General features: G+C 39.6%; 1 protein-coding gene across 1 annotated transcript; it reads right to left on the bottom strand.

Moving 5' to 3' along the window:
• Positions 1-11,660: 11,660 nt before the first annotated feature.
• On the bottom strand, positions 11,661-21,658 carry NABP1 (nucleic acid binding protein 1). Its single transcript, XM_026696884.2, has 6 exons — positions 20,925-21,658; positions 20,341-20,479; positions 17,413-17,484; positions 15,209-15,284; positions 14,917-14,986; positions 11,661-13,888 (listed from the first exon to the last, which is right to left on the bottom strand). The coding sequence occupies exons 1-6, from the start codon at positions 21,013-21,015 to the stop codon at positions 13,695-13,697; spliced, it is 642 nt and encodes a 213-aa protein (XP_026552669.1). The 5' UTR covers positions 21,016-21,658; the 3' UTR covers positions 11,661-13,694.
• Between the last annotated feature and the right edge of the window lie 220 nt (positions 21,659-21,878).

The raw sequence follows: 21,878 nt of genomic DNA on the forward strand, positions 1-21,878 counted from the left end.
ACAAAAGGAGATTGCTTCTAACTACCGATTCTCCGAACTGCCTAGAAAGTTAACAAGGGGTTCTATAGAACCAGTCAGAACCGAGAGAATCCCACCCCTGCTTGAGACCCAAGAGTTTGAAAATGCCCATCCTCCCAATTCCATAGGTCCATACTTGCCAATCATTGGCCAAAGCTTAATGTCTATTCCATTCAAAGTGAGATCTTTTCATTATGGTGCCTTCTCCCATGCAGGAAGCATCCTTCTACAGCAGATAATCTCCAGATATTCATCTAGTGAATACGCACAGGAACTTACCTGGCCCCCTTTTTTTTATATCAAGCTGATGTTTTATTACTGAAAACAATGTCCAAACAGGTTTGCTTATGGCAGCATTAAATGTATGTGATTAGCCTGTGTTGAAACTGTACTCATAAACTTTGGCCACATTTACAGAAATATGCTTGAAACTAAATTAATCAATTATATGGGTTCTATTTATTCAATCAAATAGCCTGGGTTTATATGAAATCGTCCCAAAACTAATCAACTTTAGCACATTATGTGTAACTACTAGACCCTTTCCTGACCAGATTAAGCATATCATGTTTTTTTATCTCTGAGTTATAATTGAATCATTTCTGAGCTTTGTATACATCTTTGAAGTCTAACAGAATAAGTAATAATATGCAAATGTATTAGATACAACAAATAAGAACAGGCAGAATTGGTTTTGTAGGACACTGCTAATATGTGACTTCTTAAAATGTTATTATTTTGCTGAATCTAAACCTAGAAAAAATGTTCCATTAATTATTAGAACAGAAAAACACTCATTGACAAGGTGAATTCTAAAAGCCTGCACTGATTAGTGGCAGTTGCTTTCCTAACATTCATGCTAACTTGTCAACATAAATAGTGACCTCTCCAGCTACACTTCTATAAATTGGAGTGCAGAGAACAGTTTAGTATCCCAGAAAAATAATCAGGTTGTCAGGCATTTGACAGCTTATTTCTAAAATAGAATTAAGAAACAGGCCTCTGGTAAATTGTTGGGGTTGAATGGGCTGGCAGGAAATTACATAGATGTGATGTGTGCAAGCAATCCTGTGTACACTTTATCATGAATAATGCCCACTGAATAGAGTGCAGCTTATACATTAATAAGAATAGATGGAAAGGCATGAAGAAACTGTATAAAATATAATATTTCCTACGAATACCTGTAGAAGAAAAGAGAATGGCCTTGAAGGAGAATGATCTGTTACCAAGGCAAGAATCAGACAAGGGTTTTAGACTATAGGGCATTTTTTTCGTACCCCAATCTATTCTATAGGGCTGACAGTCTCCAACTGTGGGGAAATCTTAGGGGTTTTGGAGCCTTCACCAAAGCTATCATGGTTATCCCTGCAAGGCAATCAATTTTGGAAAAAGCGGCAGAGTTTTTCTCCCATTTTTGAGCACAAATTGGTATCAATAAATTTGTCAAAATCATCATGTAGATTGTCTCTCAGATTTTCTTGTTTTTCATAACTTTCTTCTTTGTTTCGCCAGACTAATAATGTCACAATGCCATCTTAATGTTCTAGAAACACAAAAGTTAAAATCTACCTGTTAAAAATCTGTGGTCTCAAATGTCATTTTGCAAACATACTGGTGGTGTATAAGGAGACACAATGAGTAATCTTCACTGTAAATTTCTTTTTTAATTTATTGAATGAATAAGAAATTTGATCCAGGCAATTACCAAATTTGCCCAAGCCTAAAGGCATCATTGAATGCACAAATATTAGAAATCAGGGCTGTATGCCTCATTTTTGTAGCTTTAATCCCTATAATGCAAAATCTATTGAGTAGGCAGCATTCAGATGTATGTATGTATGTATGTATGTATGTATGTATGTATGTATGTATGTATGTTTCAATGAATAAATAAATAAATATGTTTTGAATTTTCACAGACTTCTGAATAAAGGAAAAACAACATCCACATCAGTGGTGGTATTCAGCAGATTCTGATCAGTTCTGGAGAACTGGTAGCAGAAATTTTGAGTAGTTTGGAGAACCAGCAAATGCCACCTCTGACTGGCCCCACTCCCATCTATTCTCTGCCTCCCGAGTCCCAACTGATAGGCTGGGTCTTCTTTTGTTGCCCTGCACAGGAGAACGGAGCTGGAAACCAGGTTAGTGGGATGGGTAGGGAATGGGGATTTTGTAGTATCCTTCCCCTGCCATGGCCACCAAGCCACGCCCACAGAACTGGTAGTAAAAAAAAAAATTGAATCCCACCACTGAACCACATCCCTTTAAAATGTACGGTAATATCTAAGTGCTTCAAGACAATCATATTTCTTTTGCAATCATTCTGCTTCTTTCAACAAATTTGATGGGGAGATTCAGATAAAGACATTTTCCATTTGTGACCTCCCCCCCACCTTTGTGTTTACTTTTTCTTCAATCTATTTTTTTCTTGCCACATAAAAACTGAAAGATAGAAAGATGGCCAGTGCACGCAATGATTTCTAACTAATGCTAGGTGCCATCCACCTGGAAGGCCCGTGTCTCATTGAAGATGGTAAAGCACATGCCACCTAAATGGAGCTTACACACCAGGTGGAAAACTATTTTAGCTGGATCAATTTGTCAAATCTTGTCCCTCTCCACCACACGGTAAAAATGTAATATTCTCTAGACCCCATTAGTTTTCTGATATATCAAGATGTAATAGCACCCAGGGAATAATGTATTAAAGGTAGTTCAGAAAGAAATTGGTGGATTGAGAATTTTTGAGAGGAAGGGAAGCTTGCCACAATCTTTATTCATGTGGAAGTCTAACCTCCAACCTATTCCCCTCAGGATCTTCCCAATATTGTGCCTACTATGAAAAGTATACTTTTCCCTTCTCACCCTCAGTAAAAAAAAAAAAAAACAACCTTTGAGCTCCAGCTTGCTCTGGAATTTGTTTCAACTGCAGGCTAGAAACAACACAGGCTTAAAGCTATTGGGGGAAGGGAGAGGGAGGGGTCTCCCTAAAGAATCAAGTTAGGCATAAGATGATCCGTGGTGGTGCAAATGGTTAGAATGCAGTGTTGCAGGCTGATTCTGCTCATTGCCAGGAGTTTGATACTGATTGGCTTAAAGTTGACTCAGCCTTCCATCCTTCCAAAATGAAGATCCAGATTCGTGGGAGCAATATGCTCTCTAAACCACTTAAAGAGTGCAGTTTATTTGAAACCAAAGCAAATCTGATATGTTCTTTGCAAAACTGTGGCTCTGTAAATTTTATGGGTGATCTTTTTCCCTGCTGGAGGGAACATCTGCCTCAAGCGTCCCACAGAACTGGATTATTTCGCCCCTACTAAAATGCCAGCAGGTCACTTCTAGAGGCTTTTAAATGCAACAGAGTAGTGGCAAGGTGGTTTGAAAATATACAAATAACTTTTATCTGTTTTGTCTCATACCAATATAGATGGAGTAGCCACTCTCACTATATTTTATTTCTATTTTTCATGGCATTTTTATTTTTTACTCCAGGATTTGGTGTAGGATAGTGGTGGCTAACCTTTTTGGGCTCCTCTGCCAAAAATTGTGTGCACGCTTGCACTCATGTGCCTGCACCCAGAAGGCAAACCGTCCCCCCCCACGCCCCCTGCACATGCATGCACAATTCCCTCCTGCCACCCCCTTACCTGCACTGTGCCTCCCAGCTAATTTTCGGTCCATTTGAGGCCTCTTTTGGCCTTCCAGAGGCTTGATGAAAGCCTCTGCAGCCCGAAAAATAGGCCCGTTTTGTCACTTCCTATATTTTCAGAATTACAGGAAGTGATGAAACGGGCCTATTTTTCAGGTTGCAGAGACCTTCCCAAGCCTTTGGGAGGCCAAAAAAGGCCTCAAACAGACTGAAAATAAGCTGTGAAGCGCATAGTGAGGTAAGTTTGCCTGCAGCTCGTGCGCCAGCACAAATGGCTCTGCATGCCACCTGTGGCATGCGTGTCGTAGGTTCGCCATCATGGGTGTAGGGTAAAGGGGCTCAGAACCAAAGCATTTTCTTTGCACCATCTTGAGTCAGCTAAAGAGATAATTGATTGGCTCATACCAGTAACCAGTTCATGCTCTGGACTGTATTGAAATTTGTAGAAACTGATTCCCAAAGAATTCCACTGATGACCTATTACTAACATCCTGGGGTGGCTCCATGTTTCCATTGTAAAAGAAGAGTGCTTGGTAAAACCACACTTCTTCACATACAATTTCCAATTTGGAGCATCTAATTCAAAATATTTTATTATTCTTTTAACAACCCTGTAATCCCTTGCATTGGAACAGAATCAGGGAAACTGAATGGAGCTGAGCATTTACTGGCTAGATGCCCTTCCTGATGCCTACGTGGAGCTCACAGCTGGTATTTTCTCTTTGCATCCAGAGAAAGAAATATCTGCCACTACCTAGACTCAAACTCACAGTCTCCCGATTATGAGGTGAGAGCTCCACCTCTAGGTCACCGTGCCACTCACAATTCAAAATAAACCATAATCCCATCTTTAAATCATACGAGTCTTCCCAAAAGAATATTTACACAAATATGGATATAACTCAAAACAATGGATCATGGTTATCTTTTAAGCATTCCCTCCATCATTCTTCACATCCAACAATGTGAAGTCAAGTGATGTCCACGGGGAATTTTAAAATCTGTAAAAGGAGCATTAGTTTTACACGCCCTAGGGCTTGAAAGGGACAATTTGTTGCAAGCCGCTGCATTAAATAGCATTTTTTTTCTGAAACTGGGAAGTAAATGTTATTGATATATTGGGGACAGGATGCAAAAATATGCTTGGGATTCCCCAAATAGCTGAAAGCTGAACTCCTCTGAGGTGAGAATTTGATATTTCCAAATTAGAATTTCTCTATTCTTGCTTTTCATTACATCCACCAAGGCAGCTGTTAAACCCTGCAGAGAAGTGTTTCTGCAATTAGGCAAGATACATATACTGGTTCTATTAAATACTGGAACAAAAATTCTCACATATTCATTCATTTACGCTCCTTGAACTTGGCACTAACCAATGTTCTTGATGACGCTGAGATTTAAATCTCACAAGATTTTCCAAAGGCCCATCTGTGCTACCACTTTCACAACTGCATTATAAAAATAACCCTGAATCAATTGTTACTGAGATGTCAGCTACATCATCCAAATTACTGCATCTAGCCTTTCTGTCACAGACTCAGCTTTCATAATGATGAGAGTCAGCTTTCTGAAGACAGATACAAAAAATATAGAAGCACATTGCATCAAATAAAAGACATGCCTTTAAAACAGCCTTGCTGGTATCTATAGCTACAGCTGTATGGATACTTGCCTAAAAGTAAGTCAGAATTGAATTTTGTTCTTTTATACATATCATTTCTTCCCAGGAAGCAAATTTGGGGTCTCTATTCCTATCTATCATCTGCCTGAACTGAGCAGGAAAACCTGGAGATGAAGCTATTGTTGACAGTGACTTATTTCAACTTCCTGATCTTAATTGCATCACTTCTTCCTTTCTTGCCAATACATGATAGTTTAGATGCCACACAGCCTGTTGTCGTGGGGTCCACTTGATAGGAAAACAATGTTCTGCATTCAAAACATTGGGCAGCCAGTTAAATCAGCCTTATATTCTATTGTATAAAAGGAGGAAGCAAGAAGAAATTTATTAGAACTTTTGGTTTCCTTTTCAGAAGCTACAATCTTCCCATTACCTATCATTCATTTAGCAAGCCATTTTTAAAACAAGCTTGGTTTGGCAGGTGACTTCACCCAGAGATCTTGGCTAATCATCTCAGCAGGACTAAGCTAAGATAAGCAGGGTCTTTACTGAGTAGTATTCAGAATGAAAAAAATATTCTAAGGAATTTTGGGACTGGGCACAGGAAACTCAAACTAGCCTTAAAAGAAAAGGCAAAGGGAAACCATGTTTGAAACATGCCCAAGAAAGCTGAGCAGCCAAGAAAGCTGAGCATGAGTTGAAGCTATCTAACTGATGCTTCCTGTGGCTTCTTTGGTCTTAAAATAAACAGATGCCAGGTTTTTACTGTTTGTAATGTTTTGATGTGTTTAATTTTATAATTTTAATATGGTTTCATATGTTGTTTTAACTTTTGATTGGGAGTCATCCAGAGTTGTGTGGAACATTAATGGCTAAATAAATGTTTCAAATAAATAAATTTGAGAGGAATTCAGTGCAAAGACCATATCAATCTTTCCTGAATATATTAGATAAGACATCTAGTTTAGATTTCCCAGCCACACTCCTTAGCAGGAGTTAGCAAGGCTATTTATGGCTAGACATGCCAAGTGCTTAAACTTCATTATTTTTCAAAATAAGAGCAGCTGCTAGAGAATGTAAACTGCAGAGCAATTAAACACTTCTGTCTACTTAACACTGTGTACCACAAGTATTTTCTAATAGGATATGGATGCACTCTATAACAGGGGTCTCCAAACTCGGCAACTTTAAGGCTTGTGGACTTCAACTTTGCTGGCTGAGGAATTCTGGCAGTTGAAGTCCACAAGTCTTAAAGTTGCCGAGTTTGGAGACCCCTGCTCTATAATATTGGAGAGAGATGGAGGGAGGGTAAAAGAGAGGGAGAAAGAGAGAGAGGGAAGAAAGGGAGGAGAGAAGGAGAGAAACTTAGAGATAGATGTGTCACTTCTAGATTAGAAATAAAGGCAAGAATAGAATGAATAGAGAGACTGCGTCCAGTAATGTGTCTTCTCTTTTGTTTTCAGCACCCACCTCTGCACTGTAAGCCACCTAAGTTGCCTTGGCAAGGATGGCATAGAAGTTTATTAATAAATACAAAAATCAGGCCCAGCAAGACTCTTCTCTGGATTCTACAAACTAACAAGCCTTCAGAGGCATGAACACTGAGCTACCCAACACAATTTTGCCAGTCTACATATTGTTCCGTATTAAAATTCTAGGATTGCAACAACCAGACCTATTTATGTCCATCTTAGTTGCCAGCTTCCCAGTTTCCCCGGCAAAAAATATGTTTTTGCCTAGAATAGCAGTGCAACAGCCTTCCCTCTCTCCTACAGGAACTTTTTCTATAAGAAACTAAACAATATTGCAATTTTAGCTTCTCCTTACAAGCAAAATTACACGAAGCCTACACTTGGTTTTCTGCATGGGTATTTGAACAATCAGTAGGAAGATTTGGCCATCACTCGATATCTTTACCTTTTTTTCCCCTCTGGTATTTTTTGTAATTGGCTAACAGTTCTTATAGTTTCACTAAATTAAATGAGCCAAATTTTATAATGTAAACACTCAGCATTTTTAACAACTTTCATCTTAACCATTGGCCTAGCATCACCCTCTTTATTACAGATTAGATCAAGATTCTGAGGCTTAAAGAGTAGATCAAATGAAATTAATTTAATCATAGCTGATTTCAGTGGGTTCACTTCAAGCCTGACTAAATCTTAATCCAGCTCAATGTTTCTTTACAATTTCATATTAACAGTTATCTTTGTGTATTTCACAACTTTCAAATTGGTTAATACATTTCCCATGTATCTGTGAAGTTTCCAAAAAGCATTTGTATTTATGGTTAATATTTTTAAATTATGAATGTTTTAATCTTTTGCATTTATTTGTGCCTTTGATTCAGCTAATACACTAAGGTTTTGCGACCATTTATCATCATCTTTGCCTTGTAGCTTATGTTTTATGGCCCATTAAATCTTCTCTCGTTTCCTATAAATGAAAAAAAGGAAACCAAAAGTGGTAACATGAGGATTTGCATATAAAAACGACGTGGCATTGAAAACCCTTGTATACACATGGAATAACGCTAACTCATGTACTGCAGAGAGAATATTTTGTCCCAAGCAATGACACTGGCTGGGAGAGAGAGAGAGACCATGCACTTCGATTAAAGCGGGTTGGGTCTAATGGTTAAGGCACCAGCGTAAAACCAAAAGGACTGAGTTCTAGTCTCGCTTTAGGCACAAAGCCAGATGGATGACCTTGGGCCAGTCATACACTCTTGGCCCTAAGAAGACAACAAAGGCAAAACACTTCTGAAAGAAAAAACATTGTTAGAAAACTGCAGACATTTATCAGGAATCATGACTAACCCGAAGCCCACTACCACCACTGCAGTGCAAGCTCCACACCTTTCTGAATATGCATCATGGCACATAACTCTAAAAGGGACAGAGCTTGTGCTATGAGAGCACATTGTTTTGGTCATTTAAGTAGCCAGCTGCAAACCCAAAGTCCCAAAGTGGTCCCAAAGTGTCATGTTTTACAAGGTAACATCATATAATAACTCAGAAACTTCCAATATTTACCATGTTATTCCCAAAGTTATAAGAGGCCATTTGGCCAGGTAATAATCGTAATCTTTCAAGCTTTGTTTCTCTTCGTCTTAAAGGAAATGTACACATGAATTCAAAATGTCCAAAGAGAAACCATCCATCTAGAAAATAAATGTTAATTTTCAATAGCTGATTATTTGATGGAAAGTAGGTTGCAGGGAAGGTAACTTTAAAGCATTTAAACAAATTAGAAATAATAGTGAAAATTAAAAAAAAAATCAGAGGGTTACCTTTCCTATTATTGCAAACCTGCACACTGGACAATACATAATAGATATTAAAAATAAAAGCTAAGGAGATTGGTAGTGCAGTGGTTAGAATGCAGTATTCTCTTCCCACACAGCCAGGAGTTCAATCCTGACCGCCTCACGGTTGACTCAGCTTTCCATCATTCTGAGATTAGTAAAACGAAGTCTCAGATTTTTTTTGGGGGGGGGGGCAAATATAGTGACCCTCTAAATCATTCAGAGTGCTGTAAAGCACTATGAAGCATGATATAAGTCTAAGTGCTATGGCTAAGTAATAGGCTAAATTTGAAATCTTCTGCCACCTCTTTCCAAAATTTATCAAAATTATGAACTCTCTTCCTCAAAATAAAGAATTCCATCATCGGAAGTTTCTACTGTCTTCTACTGTGTACAACATACAAAAGTAGCAAACCTATTTTTCATTCATCAAATCTTTGTGCTTATGTGATGGCTCAAGAATGTGTGTGAAATGGTACAGATTTGGTTGTTGTTTATCAGAGACTGAAATCAATGTTCCATCAAGAGGGTCAGGCTTTTTGAAATATGGAAAAACAATGATTTCTTTTTGACTAATTCATTATCCTCAGCCACATGAATAAATGTAAAGCAGTTATTGCAGCATATCATCACCCCATTTCCATTCCGCAATCAAGCAAAATCACTACTTTCCTTTTTCTCATTCAGCCTAACTCAAATTATATTATTCTGCAAACTAAGGAGGACAAAAGGAATGACACTTTTTCCAAAATGAAGAAATTATTTTAATTCTTCTTTACCACTCAACCTTTAAAAACAGTTAATTCTCTCCTGCTCCAATCTCATTTCCAGTTGATGAAAAAAAAATCTAGCATGGAAAATTAGAACGTTTTTTTCCCCAAAGGGAACAAGGAATAATGAGAAACACTACCAACTGAATTGTGATTCGTTAGACCTGCAGTGTTGGAACAAGTCTATTAATAGTATAGCAGCTGCATGCAAGTTACCACCACTAGAGGGAGCATTTAGATCACTGATAACCTTGGCATTGTTTTTGCCTGAAATGTATTTAAATTGTTTTTGCCTAATATTCAGAATCCCTGACTCATTTTTGTTTTGTTTTAAAGGTCAAAAACCAATTTGCATGTGAATAAACTTGGTTTCATAATAAGATTTCATATTCTTGGATCTACATTTCCAAATGTGCTGTTGCTCCATGGCCGTAATATTGAGATTATATTGACTTAATTCCAAGCATCGAGAACTTCCTACATAATGGAACTGCTGGTGGCTTCCTGAAGATCTCATGCAACATGACCCTTCATAAAGAGATCCTGATAACCTTATGTTGATTTCAGCCATGCAAATTAAACCCTGTTCTCACTGCTGTGCTGGGGAACACCAGTCATTCACAATTAAATTCGAGCTTCACACACACACACACACAAAGCAAGTGGACTAAATGTTTTTTGGTCCTACTACTTATGCATCAATGCCTTCTTCCAGATTTTTAGCTTCTCAATCTAGTCTACCTAGATATTCCGGATGGCCCCAAAGAATGAAGTGCCATTTACCTTTTAAGGTCAGCCGAGGTCAGCTAGATATGGCCAGCTATTACATTCATGCTAGAAGCAATTTTAATGCTTAAGTAACAAATGCCAAGACTACTAAATGCTAACGGGGGAAGCAAGATCCATTTTTTACTTCCAAACTTTCATAGGCACATAATTATCACATAATTTTGCTCTAGAATTTTTATCAGTATGGAATAACTTATTCCAGAGCCCCAAGACTTTCCAGATTTGTGAGAATGCCTAAGAGCTAAGGGATCCAGTCATCTTATAGCATTTGCAAGGATGCTTGAATGTCACTATTTATGTGTATATCACTTTGCCCATCCCATTTTTTGCAGTGTGATGAGTTTGAGGCAAGAAAACGTAAATTGATGTTACTATTTTATTAACAGAAGTGGATAATTATTGCAGTAATGAGTGGGAGGGATGGACATAGGATGGGCACTGAGACTAGTAGTAGTTCATAGCTAATAATTCATTTTGTTTACGGTAGTAAAGTTAAGATTGGCTGAAAAAGGCCTTGGCCTTCATGCACAGTGGGTAACATGTAGTCCTCCATCCTTTTTCTGAAATCTTCCGATTGTTAAAATGATGAGGATCTTCAGCTATTTTGAAATAGACAACACAGAATAAAACAATAAACTCTGAAACAGGATTATTAAAGGGATCATATTCTCACCCACCCACAAATCAAGTCCTATCCCTGTGACATCAGTATTCATACAGGATGACCACCCAATGCTCAAGTCACATAAAAGCATCTCTTTAACATTCATGTTTTTCCAACATCTTTAGCGGAGGCTATTTTTTAAAATTAGAACCTGCCAGTATAAAGATGGCGATGTTTAACTTCTTTAAGATAGGATTAAATGGGCTGTGATGGGGCAGTGGTTAGACTACAGTACTGCAGGCTACTTCTGCTGACTGCCAGTTTGGCAGTTCAATTTTCACTGGCTCAAGGTTGACTCATCTTTCCATCCTTCCAAGGTCAGTAAAATGAAGACCCAAATCATTGGAGTCAGACTATATAAACGGTTGTAAAGCAGTGTATTAAGTGCTATTGCCATTACTTTAGAATTAAGAACACTTTTAAGTGGCCCATGGAAACCAATAAATTATGCTTGATTCTCTAATTTGTCACCATAATGGAATGCAGTTAGGTTAGCCATCATATAAGGCTCATAAGCTGTATAAGCCAAATGTTCAATTAATGTGTTGTATCAGCCAATCTTGGTTAAGCCAAATGCACTAAGATTTGAGAACCAGCAGAAATAGGATTAAATTTACTTTTTCCACTCACAGGGGCCAACACTAGTGGTCAAAGTTTGGTTTTTAAAGGGAGAATGCCATGGTTGTATAGGATCAGGAAGCTACTTTCCAATTAACACCTAAACTTATAAACAAGCCTGTCCAGTTTCTCTTTTTTTTAAAGCTATTGGAAGAACTGTTTTCCATACCTTATCATAATATTAAGACATGACTGTACAAGGTGTGAATAGATCAAAAAGCTGCAGGTACTAGATTTTATTCAGGAAACATTCAGTTTCTTAAGACACTGTGTCATGGGCATTCCCATTTCAAGATGCAAGATCCAAAATTACATAAAATAGTATGTATGCTAGGGCGTTTCAAACAGATCACGTTTCCTTCCAATCAGTTCATATACTACTGAAGTTTTCAATAAACATCTACTAATGTTATTTAACAGGACACATCATTTTAGAAAAAGGACAGTGGGAAGTACTTAAAAATGCTTCCAAAATTTGTTATAAAGATTAGTATATACCTACATCCTTTATATTTAGGAATTATATTTATGTCCACGTAAATCTGGACAAACAGGAGTCATTGCTTCAAACTGTTGTTGTTTTTTAAACACGTTAAAAAAAAAAACCTCAAGATTTATTTTTTTCTTAAAATAGTTAGTGCAAATCTAATTATGAAGACTTCATCCAAAAGGTTAAGGTGGGAGAATCCAGACATTTTATAGCATTTCGATATACTCCAAATCATAATCTTAAGACTGGATAGTTTTATAGCTACCAGGAATAATTACAAAGCGTGTTTTTTTCCAACCATAAAAGTTAGTATTAATGCCAGTGTTATTCTGCTTTCTCAAACTCACCAACCTGAAGACTTGAATAGGTCAGTCAAGATACTTCCCCCCCCCCCAAAAAAATCCCACCTCCACCAGTTAAGAACTGCAAAAACATTGATTTAACAGGCACTTGAGAATTGAGGGTTCTCACAAAAAGGGAATGTTATCATTGATCACTTCCCCTCTTTTCTTTGTAGCATACCACTTCAGTTGTCAGGGGGAGATTTATACTAATCTTAGGAGGCTCATGGCTTTAGAGGTTTCCGAAGGATCCTTTTGTAAAAAGAATGCAAGCAGCGCCATGCTACTGTGACACCCCTCACCCTTTCATTATATGCTGCATACCTCACAATTCACCTATAAAAAGGGTGGAGCGCCACAACTGCTTTAATTATTTACCCCTTGAGAACAGCCCTGCATAATTTGCAAGTCTGAGATTCAATATTCTCATGCTCCAGGAGGGGAAAACAGTGCAAATGGAAAATTTCCATGTCTGGGCCGCTCTTTGGCTGTGTACAGGAGATCTTTCCTCTTTTCCTTGCACATAAACCATCTTGAAACCACTCCTTGCCAGTTGAAATCAATCTGCAGAATCAACTGGCAAAAGTTTTTCCAGGAGATTCCATACCAGCTGGGAATTTGGACACCAACAAAAACCTCAAAACAACAAAATAACCTACTTCGAGAATGAAAAAAACTTTCAAATCTCCGAGAAGGGTAATTAAAAAAAACAGATGTATGTTTGAGAGATTTAAAGTTCTGTGGCATTTTGAGAAAGGCAGGCTATCTGGTAAAAATCTGGGATTTCTATTCTGTGTAAAAGTTGGATTCCTATCAGTGTACACTTTTTTGACAAGACACATCTGACTCTTGCCATGAGATCAACCCCAACCAAATACAAGTCAACCAGCTTGGACAGTTGATCTGCACTTATTGTTAAAAATTTTTAATGAAGAACTGGCTTGTTAGATGGAACCTCTTCCTACCCCTTCCTATCCCACCCACAATTATCACAAACTCCCACAAACTGGGATGTGTGTCAGTCCCAAGAGCAGAAAGGAAATAAAGCAAACATCTTAAGGCTATATCACACAAACTTAAACCAAAATAAAAATATTTATCCAGGCAAATACTGAGCCACCTTTTGGAAAACAGCAACTAATAGTTAACAAGGAAATCTCTTTTCAAATAGGCTTCTATATTTTCCACACATTTTCTTTCTGGAATCACGACGCATGATCGGTAGCTTCACTTAATTTTGAATCGGGGCCGGGGGGAGGAGACCGGGGCGGGCGGGGGGGCATAGAAGTGAGAAAGTCTCTCCCTCTGGCCAATGGAAGGCTGAGAATCAAGAAAGAACAAATGTTTTCACAGTAAACCATAAATAAAAGTGCAGCAAGTGTTCAAGTAGGCTAACGGTGTGGACAGGGTGGCGTTTGGTTTGGTCATCTTTTGGAGGCTCTGCGGGGGTCCCTCCCATTACTAATTGTGCTTTGTAAGGGACGAGCATTGTTAGACAGCACAGATGCAAGAGGAGTGGGGCCCCGTCCGCCAGACCTCCCAGAACCTGCATAGGTGGGGGCATGATTGTAAGCAGTGGACAATCCACTCAACTCCGGTCCAGTTGTCAGACCATTTCCTAGGAGAGAAAAAAGGAAAAGGAAAATTAAAAAAAAAACTGTCACCAAACTTTCTATTTTCTCAGGCCACATTTCTTTAACAATGGAGACTGCTAATGCTCAAAAGAGCCTGTTCTTTAACTAGGGAGCATTTAGTATGAAGTTGCCGAGAGCGTGTAAAATCACCAGTGGACACCAGAGTCCCCAGGGACAACTTGCCACACGGTGGTAACCAATGCACTAGCGGTAACAGTCTTAGTGATGTAGCAGGATCTTGGGCGAGTTCTGTATAATGCAGGTCATTCCTGCTTATCTATAAACAGGCACCAAAGCTAATTAAAAGAAGGTAACATAGCAAATCACCATCTAAGTCAGTGTTTTCCAACCTCAGCAACTTTAAGACGGCTGGGGAGATGGAGGCTGGGGAATTCTGAGAGTTGAAGTTCATCTTAAAAGTTGTTGTGATGGTACAAAATCTTTATTGGATGTTAACTTGCTGGAAACAATTATCTTACAAAGATTATGTAGCAGATACTTTTTTATTATGTCCAGCTTTGGGTTAAATACGTCTGTTGTATCAGGAGCTCGAGGTTCTTCAGTAAGTTGCCCTGATAAAATGGTTGGTGTATATGGGCCTATTCTGAAGGAAACAGATGCCTGGTTTATTTATTTGTTACATGAAACTGTGGAATGGGAGATGTAAATTGACATATTACCAAAATCTGACTGGACAAGGAGCAATGAGTATTCCTCCTATTTGTCTAGCAAAGTTTTGGATTTATTATTTTAACTTATTTTATTTCTATAGCCGCCCATCTCAGCGAACAACTTTGGGGTCATTAGTGACAAGTCCAGGGTTAGGGAGGTAAAGTTAACTCGCTGCTTAAATTCTCTATCAAATTTGGCTTTAATTATTACAGTTAATCCAGCAGCAAGTCAAAGTTAAGTATAGTTTCTTAGCTATGCTTTTTAAAATCAACCACAATTTAAACGCATCTTCCCAAATAGCCATTCCATGCTTTCTCCTACTTCCCACACACTTACTTACCAGTTGGCCCAAAGGTACAAGTACCCGAATTAGCTGACAGAATTGAATTATTAGCCTGCTCACCCTGTGCCTTGAAAAAAAAAATGCAAAGGGGAAAAAACACATTAAGAAAACAAACCATTTTTCCCTTGAAAAAGTTATCCTCTCCCCTGCTCATTTAAAAGCCCACGGTTCCCATAAAGATTGAAAATCCACTGCAGCGAAAAGGTCATCCTGGATAAGATCCAAGAAAAACCTAGCTTAAAGCTGCTGATGGCAGACCCCAGAATGGAGCTGCATGTGACAAACCTACCACTTTATTCGGCTGCCCAGGGTGATCTGAACTGGGTTCACTGAAGTTGGGCACCTCTGAATACACCATGCAGAACCTGCACAGAAAAACAAACTCTTGAGAGAATGAAGTTTCTTGCCACGACTATTTCTGCAGCCTCTATCCCGTTTCCAAGCAATAAACCCTAAAGGCAGCCAGAAAGGGCTACAAGATCACCAATGAGAAATACAGCCCCCAAATTTGATGCTTTAGCTTATCCAAAGTTCGGGATCCGAGAAAACTAAAGCCTGTACAAGCGATGGGACTGGCTTCCAAGGTTGCAATTCTAAGCTCCCGTTTCCTTCCACTGTAGATGCCTGTATTTAACATTCTAATCATTTCTGCAAAAGGATACACACCAGGGCTACAACCCTTTGTACGTTTCCCTGAGGGGGAGATCCACTGAATCATGAATGCCTCACTTATATGAAAACATGCCTAGATCTGAGCCATACAGAGAAAACACAGTAAGGCTAGTGTGCAACAAGTTCCAAAGAGAAGTATTTTAAGACCAGTTAACATGCCAAATACGTAAGTGCACCCCCAAAATTCTGCATATTAAATTGCTCTTTTAAACCTCTTCTTCCAAACACTTGTATTTGTGGTCTGAGTCTCCTGTGGGATAGAATCTATTAAGTGCTCAGCAGAATGTTCTTTCACACTGGCAAATCCAAAACAAATGCATTTCAATCTCTGGCATCACTTAGCCTCCCCAAACTAAAATCAGATAGCCGCCTATTTTAGAAATGTATACTAATCTTCTCTAAATCCAGATCATCAGGTCATCAGCCCTGTTTTGGCTAAAATACCTACCCTATGCCATTTCCATTGCAACACTTATTTTCTAACAAAACTATTCCTGTACACGTTTTTCCCCTTTATGACAACATCTGTGGTGGTGCAGTGGTTAGAATGCAGTACTGCAATCTACTTCTGCTGACTGCCGGCTGCCAGCAGTTCGATTCTGAATGGCTCAAGGTTGACTGAACCTTCCATCCTTCCAAGATGGGTCAAATGAGGACCCAGACTGTTGGGCACAATATGCTGTAAATTGCTTAGAGAGGGCTGTAAAGTGCTATTGTTTCCTACAAGTTTTAGGCACCTTTGGATTTTTTTGCTTTAATTAAATAAATGGAAGCAAATATAATGGAAGGTAATGTACTGTGAATAATTCGAAGTCACGTTACATAAATTAGGCTAAGAGTATAATCACAGAGGCCACTTAACATTCCAACTGTTGAAATTATGCCCTAAATATTCCTGTCCAATCTAGCCTAGTTTACAATGCATAATTATGACAGAATAACTGGAAAATGAATTATGGACCAATTACTGAAAAGTTTGAATGGGGTCACTAGCACATTAATCCTCATTTATTGAATATACATAGCTAGCCCAATTCACGGAAAATGGAGAGTTGAATGCCAAGAATTCTTCCACTGCATCTGACACAATGCAAGGAGAAACATTTTCAGTATATCTTCAATAAAGGGTTAAACTTCTGATGATCATCTAATGCTCCCATCATCATTCATGTCAAGATGAACCAGCCCCTAAAGTGTAAAAATAAAATCTGAACGGGTCCAGTTCTTTGCTTTTAAAGTTTTATTACAGGTCTCGATGAAAAGCCTACCCAAAGTTGATAAATGTTAGACAAGTCAACAGTCTGATTCAGTAGATCTCAGAGACCTTAATTAGAACCTAAAAGATTCTGCTATATAGTGGGGGAAATTTACCTTTACACCCCTAGAGAAGCTGGCTCCTCCAGGAGACTGGAGCTCATTACCAGAGTAGGATGTGGAAGCTCGCATTGCGGCTGCCTCTACCGTACCTGGCCTGTGGATAAATAGAGGACTTCAGATTTTCACGCTGCAAGTCCTTGAAAGTGACAATGTCTTAACCTAACAAATGGCTAAACTTACCTGTTTACAACTATCATCAAAAGACAGAAATTATGCTGGATGGAAAATACTTATTAAGATGCCATTTCTTAGCTACTGAAGTTGATGTTCTCAAGCTCTATATTCTCCCACCCCACTTTCAGGCAAATAAAGCCAAATAAAGTTGTATCAATACCACAGAGGAGGAGTAAATGGCAGAGAGACTTTTTCCCTTAGGGCCCAGATTTTGCCTTACCTATCAGGCTTCAAACAATGAACAGATTATGTGCAAATTGAGATACTCACTCCCCAATTTTTTGCAGGTCACCTCCCCTTCCGGTATAAAGTGTAAGACATCCTTTCCACAGAGAGGCATACCTAAGCAAGGAAACACAAGCAGCATTACAGAATGGATGGAATCTAAACAAGGAAAGAAGCAACCTGGAATTAAGGAGAAACTTCCTAACTATGAGGACAATTAACCAGTGGAACAGCTTGCCATCAGAAGTTGTCTTCATCACTGGAGTTTTTTAAGAAAAGCTTTAACTGTCAAATGGTATAGGGCAAGGGACTTCAAACTTGGCAAGTTTAAGACTTGTGGACTTCAACTCCCAGAATTCCTAAGCTAACATGATTGGAGGAGGAATTCAGGGAGTTGAAGTCCACAAGTCTTAAAGCTGTTAAGTTTGAAGACCCCTGGTATAGGGTCTCCTGCTTGAGCAGATTAGACAAGAAGACCTCCAAGGTCCCTTCCAGCTCTATTCTGATTGAACCATTAGAGACACCAGAAGAGAATGGAGTGATTGTACAAGTTTTATCAGGATAAAACAAACAATTCCTCATCAAATGCTGTCACATTTATCAATACAATAAAAAAATACACTTGAAGCACTGAAGCGTTAAACTTGGGATTTGCCTTACATTAATTACATTAATTTCTATACTTTGATTGAAATTAAGAACCAATTGGATAACCTTATTTTATCATATTAAAGAATTAAGTAACTGAAACTTGCATTCGGTATGGCTCCTATAATACATTCCTCTTTATGACTCCAGTTGGCCCTTGAGACTCATAATTCAACAAAGTAACTCTTTACCAAGATTTCACTGAGGCTGATAGAAAGGGGAGAAAGATACGGTCTGCTTATAAAAATTAATATCGCTTCTAATAACTTTTACACAGGCAGCCAAAGTATTGAGGTATCAATCTTCAAATTAGTTATCCCTTTGTGTGAGTCACGTATGAGTTCTGCTAAAATGCGAATAGAAATCAATTTTAATATAGTATTGCACCAAGTTGCCCTCTGAACGCTTACAAGTTAGTCTAAGTGTTACATCTGGTTGCCCATTGATACAGAAGCAAGTCTTTCATTGTTCCCAAGTAAGCAGCCATGGATGTATTTTAAGCTTAAGCCAAAGAATATGTTCCAGCCTCATTCGGGATATATCACATGCCTCTGTCCAAGGTATGCAAATTGTGGAAATGTCACACTTGCAGGATTATAAAATAAACAGGGCCCATTTTGCCGAAGACATTGGAGGGAGAAGGCCTTGAATTTTCAACTCTACTTTGGGCCAGCTCAGATACTGAAAAATGAGGTGTACATTTTAAAAACAGCAGTGAGATCCACAATTTACAAGTGGATGTCAGAGAAGATATCAAGCAGGATGTCTTGTCCAAAGGCTGCTTCCAGGTGTTGATTTTTACTGGGAAGCCATGTAAATAAAATTATGGCCTTTTTAAAAAAAGCCCAGGAAGTTAGACAAGGTGTTCAGAGCTATGAAGCTGAGTACCACCAAACATCTCCCTCCCTCCCTCTGCAGAAAACTGCTTCAGTTATGGGGAAGCCAAAAATTATCATCCACCTAAACTACTCTGTCTACAGAGAAGATATGAATGCAGAGAGCAGCTCTAGTATGTCTTCCTGCTCATAGTTATGACAGTCTTTTAAAGAAGTGAAATCTCCCTTAGATCAAGCATAGTTATGACAGTCTTTTAAAGAAGTGAAATCTCCCTTAGATCAAGCTTGACTCTTGCTGATTTTATGACATGCCATGTTGTTTCCTTGGCAACAATACCAAAGTTGTTTCCACTGCTTCCTTCCTATAAGATAGATAAATATAAATATGAGTCCTTGGTTTCTGGCTCAAAGGTTTCCTAGCAGCTTCCCATCCAAATGCTAATCTGATCTGACCATGGTCTCCCTGCCCCCACCCCCCAAATTAGATAAAGTCAGTTAAGTTCTACTATCTGGATATCTCTTTATTTCACAACTCTAGAACATTTCCCAAGTCAGAGTTCTACTACTGCAATGTTCAACTTGGCTCCTGAAGGAGCATAGCTTTGCTTCTCCTTTATAGAAAACCCCTTAAGCCAACCCACTTCTACAAAACGGGCACAGAGACAATAAGGAAAACTGAGGAGGTCACCTGTTTCCTTAAGCCCCCACCCACCCACCCAATCCAGTTCCTCAAAGTGTCACCACCTGTAGCCAACTTGATCAGTGGCCATGTTGGTTGGAAAACTGGGAGTCATAAGGTGGGGAAGGCTGCTTTAAGAGGTCAGTCAAGGCTAACATGTGGTTAAGAAAGGCTCCACTGCCACACACCAAGTCAGAGACAACACTTTTGTTTATATCTGGGCCAGTTCCAATCATATACAAACCACTGTGTGTGACAGAGAGGGAGGGAAGACCAGAGGAAAGAGTGAACCCTTTCCTCTGCCTGCCGCTTACTCTCGGGAGCTGATCTCTCGATGTAGTTCATGGGAGGTAAGCACTGAAGGGACAGGTGTTTTTCCAAGAGACAAAATGGCACGGCCCCTTTCCGCTGGCCAATCTTGCCTCTCCTCCTATTAAACTGATCAAGTCATTAGGGGATTGGAACAACCTTGAAGAAGTATTGTCAGTCAACAGGCATTTGTGGGTTAGATGTGGCAAAGGGATGAGCCAGCCTAGCAATTCTTCCTATGTACAGTATATTGATTGAGGCAAACCCAGTTTAAAGAAAGCACAGCCAGTTTGCTGTTCTCACTGCAGCCTTGCAAGAGAGGAATTCCTGTTCCCACTGCCCTCTTTCTCCAAAAGAGATGGAAGTCACAGCTGCTTCAGTGCAAGTTTACCTACTCCATGTTCAGGAACACTTGCCTTCCAAGAAGCAGACAAGCTGCTTCTAGAGCAAACAGGCCAGGCTGAGCTCATCCTGACATCATCCTTATTTTGCATTACGTACCCTTTGATCAACCGAATAATATCACCTGGCTGGATGAGGCTGCCAAGCTCATCCCACACAGAGATGGTGATACTTCCTGTCTTGTCAGCTACTTTGCACGCTCTGACCTCATGTCCATCTTTGGTTTTGGTAACACGCCCTGGCAGGAAACAGCAGAGAGAGAGAGAGAGAAAGCAAGCAAATGAGACAGACTTAGAAAAAATGACTCAATAGAGTCTTCACCATAACTTATTCACCTGTAAATATGATTAGGAAGTTATTATGGAGCTTAAAACTTTGGAACTGATTGCAGAGAAATACTAAATATTTAAAAAAACCAGAAGGTCGCTTAAAATCTGGAATGAGTCTGTTTAAAAATAGGACTTTTTTTTTAAGGGTGGAGCACTCCACCCCTGGGACTGCCAACCCTTTCCCTGAAGTGACCACGTGTCCCAAACTCAAACACATTCTCTCTATCACACACACACACACACAAAGTAACTGAGCTAGAAAAGAGGGAGAAGGAAAGATTAGGAAGGGGAGGCGGGAGGAGAGACTGAGGGAGGAAAACAATGAACGCGATGGTTCCAAGGGACCCCACTTACCTATCTCCAGTACAATAAAGACGACATTTACATTTTTCAGTCCGGGCTTTATATCTTTTATGCAGAGGTATGTTTCGTTTGCCATGCTCATGCTACTTGCTCAGGAGAAAGGCACGGGCGTTGCGGGGACAGAATGAGCAGGACAAACCATCCCTTCCCAGCGGAGCACTGGGTACCAGAGGGCAGCCGGGGATCGGGATGGGAGTTTGACCAGCTTTTCCAAAAAAAAAAAAAAAAAGGCAATTATATGTACAGCTGGAGGTGGCAAGGTGAAAAGGCTTTTTTTAAAGAGACCAGAAGGCGCACACACAGAGAAACCCTTTCCTGTAGCTCAAACTGGTTGAACTCCCAATCGGGGGAAGGGGAACTCCTGATCGCAGATAAATGTACAGCCGGGTTGGGGTTAGAAGCCTGAGCTCTGTGATTATACAGGGATACAGAGTTTGGCCGGCTTCAGCTGCGATTTCCGCCCCTGCCGGTGGAAAGGAAAAACCAGTCCAGCATTCTTCTCTCCTCCCTGCTTCTTACAACGCGCTTAGCCCCACCGAAAAACGAGGGAGAAAAGAAAGCGGATCGCTTTCTCTTGTTCCTTGTTATTTTACAACCACTAAAGTGCTTTGCTGCTCCTTGTCCGCCTCCACCCCTAGTGAGCACACCAACCCCAAGAAAGTAAGCGCAGCAACTTCATCCCCCCTCCCCCGCGTTAGCTCCTTTCGTAACCGCTCTCCCTCTATGGAAGGCAAACATGTGCCGCATAGCGCTTTTATAGCCGAGCGGACCGATCCATTTGCTCCTCGTGAGGGGAGGGGAAGAAAAAAGTGTGAAGAAAAGCGCAAGAAAAGCAGAGAAGGGAGGCACCGGCTGCCGGATAAACGGGCAGTTGCGGAATCTTATCAACCTCGCTTCGTATGTTATCCGCGTTGTAACCAACCCGCGCTGGAGATATAAAAAAGC

Source organism: Pseudonaja textilis, chromosome 1 (genome assembly GCF_049901715.1).
Source record: "Pseudonaja textilis isolate UNSWEBS1 chromosome 1, rPseTex1.2, whole genome shotgun sequence".
NCBI lineage: Eukaryota > Metazoa > Chordata > Lepidosauria > Squamata > Elapidae > Pseudonaja > Pseudonaja textilis.

What these genes read in the sequence shown, in the direction of transcription:
- NABP1 (XM_026696884.2), bottom strand. Translation starts at nt 21,015, where the DNA reads ATGAGCATGGCAAACGAAACATACCTCTGCATAAAAGATATAAAGCCC. An exon ending in CTTTATTGTACTGGAGATAG is followed by an intron (nt 20,480 to 20,924) that starts GTAAGTGGGGTC and finishes GTTTCCTGCCAG; the next exon opens with GGCGTGTTACCAAAACCAAA. An exon ending in TTGTACCTTTGGGCCAACTG is followed by an intron (nt 13,889 to 14,916) that starts GTAAGTAAGTGT and finishes TTTCTCTCCTAG; the next exon opens with GAAATGGTCTGACAACTGGA.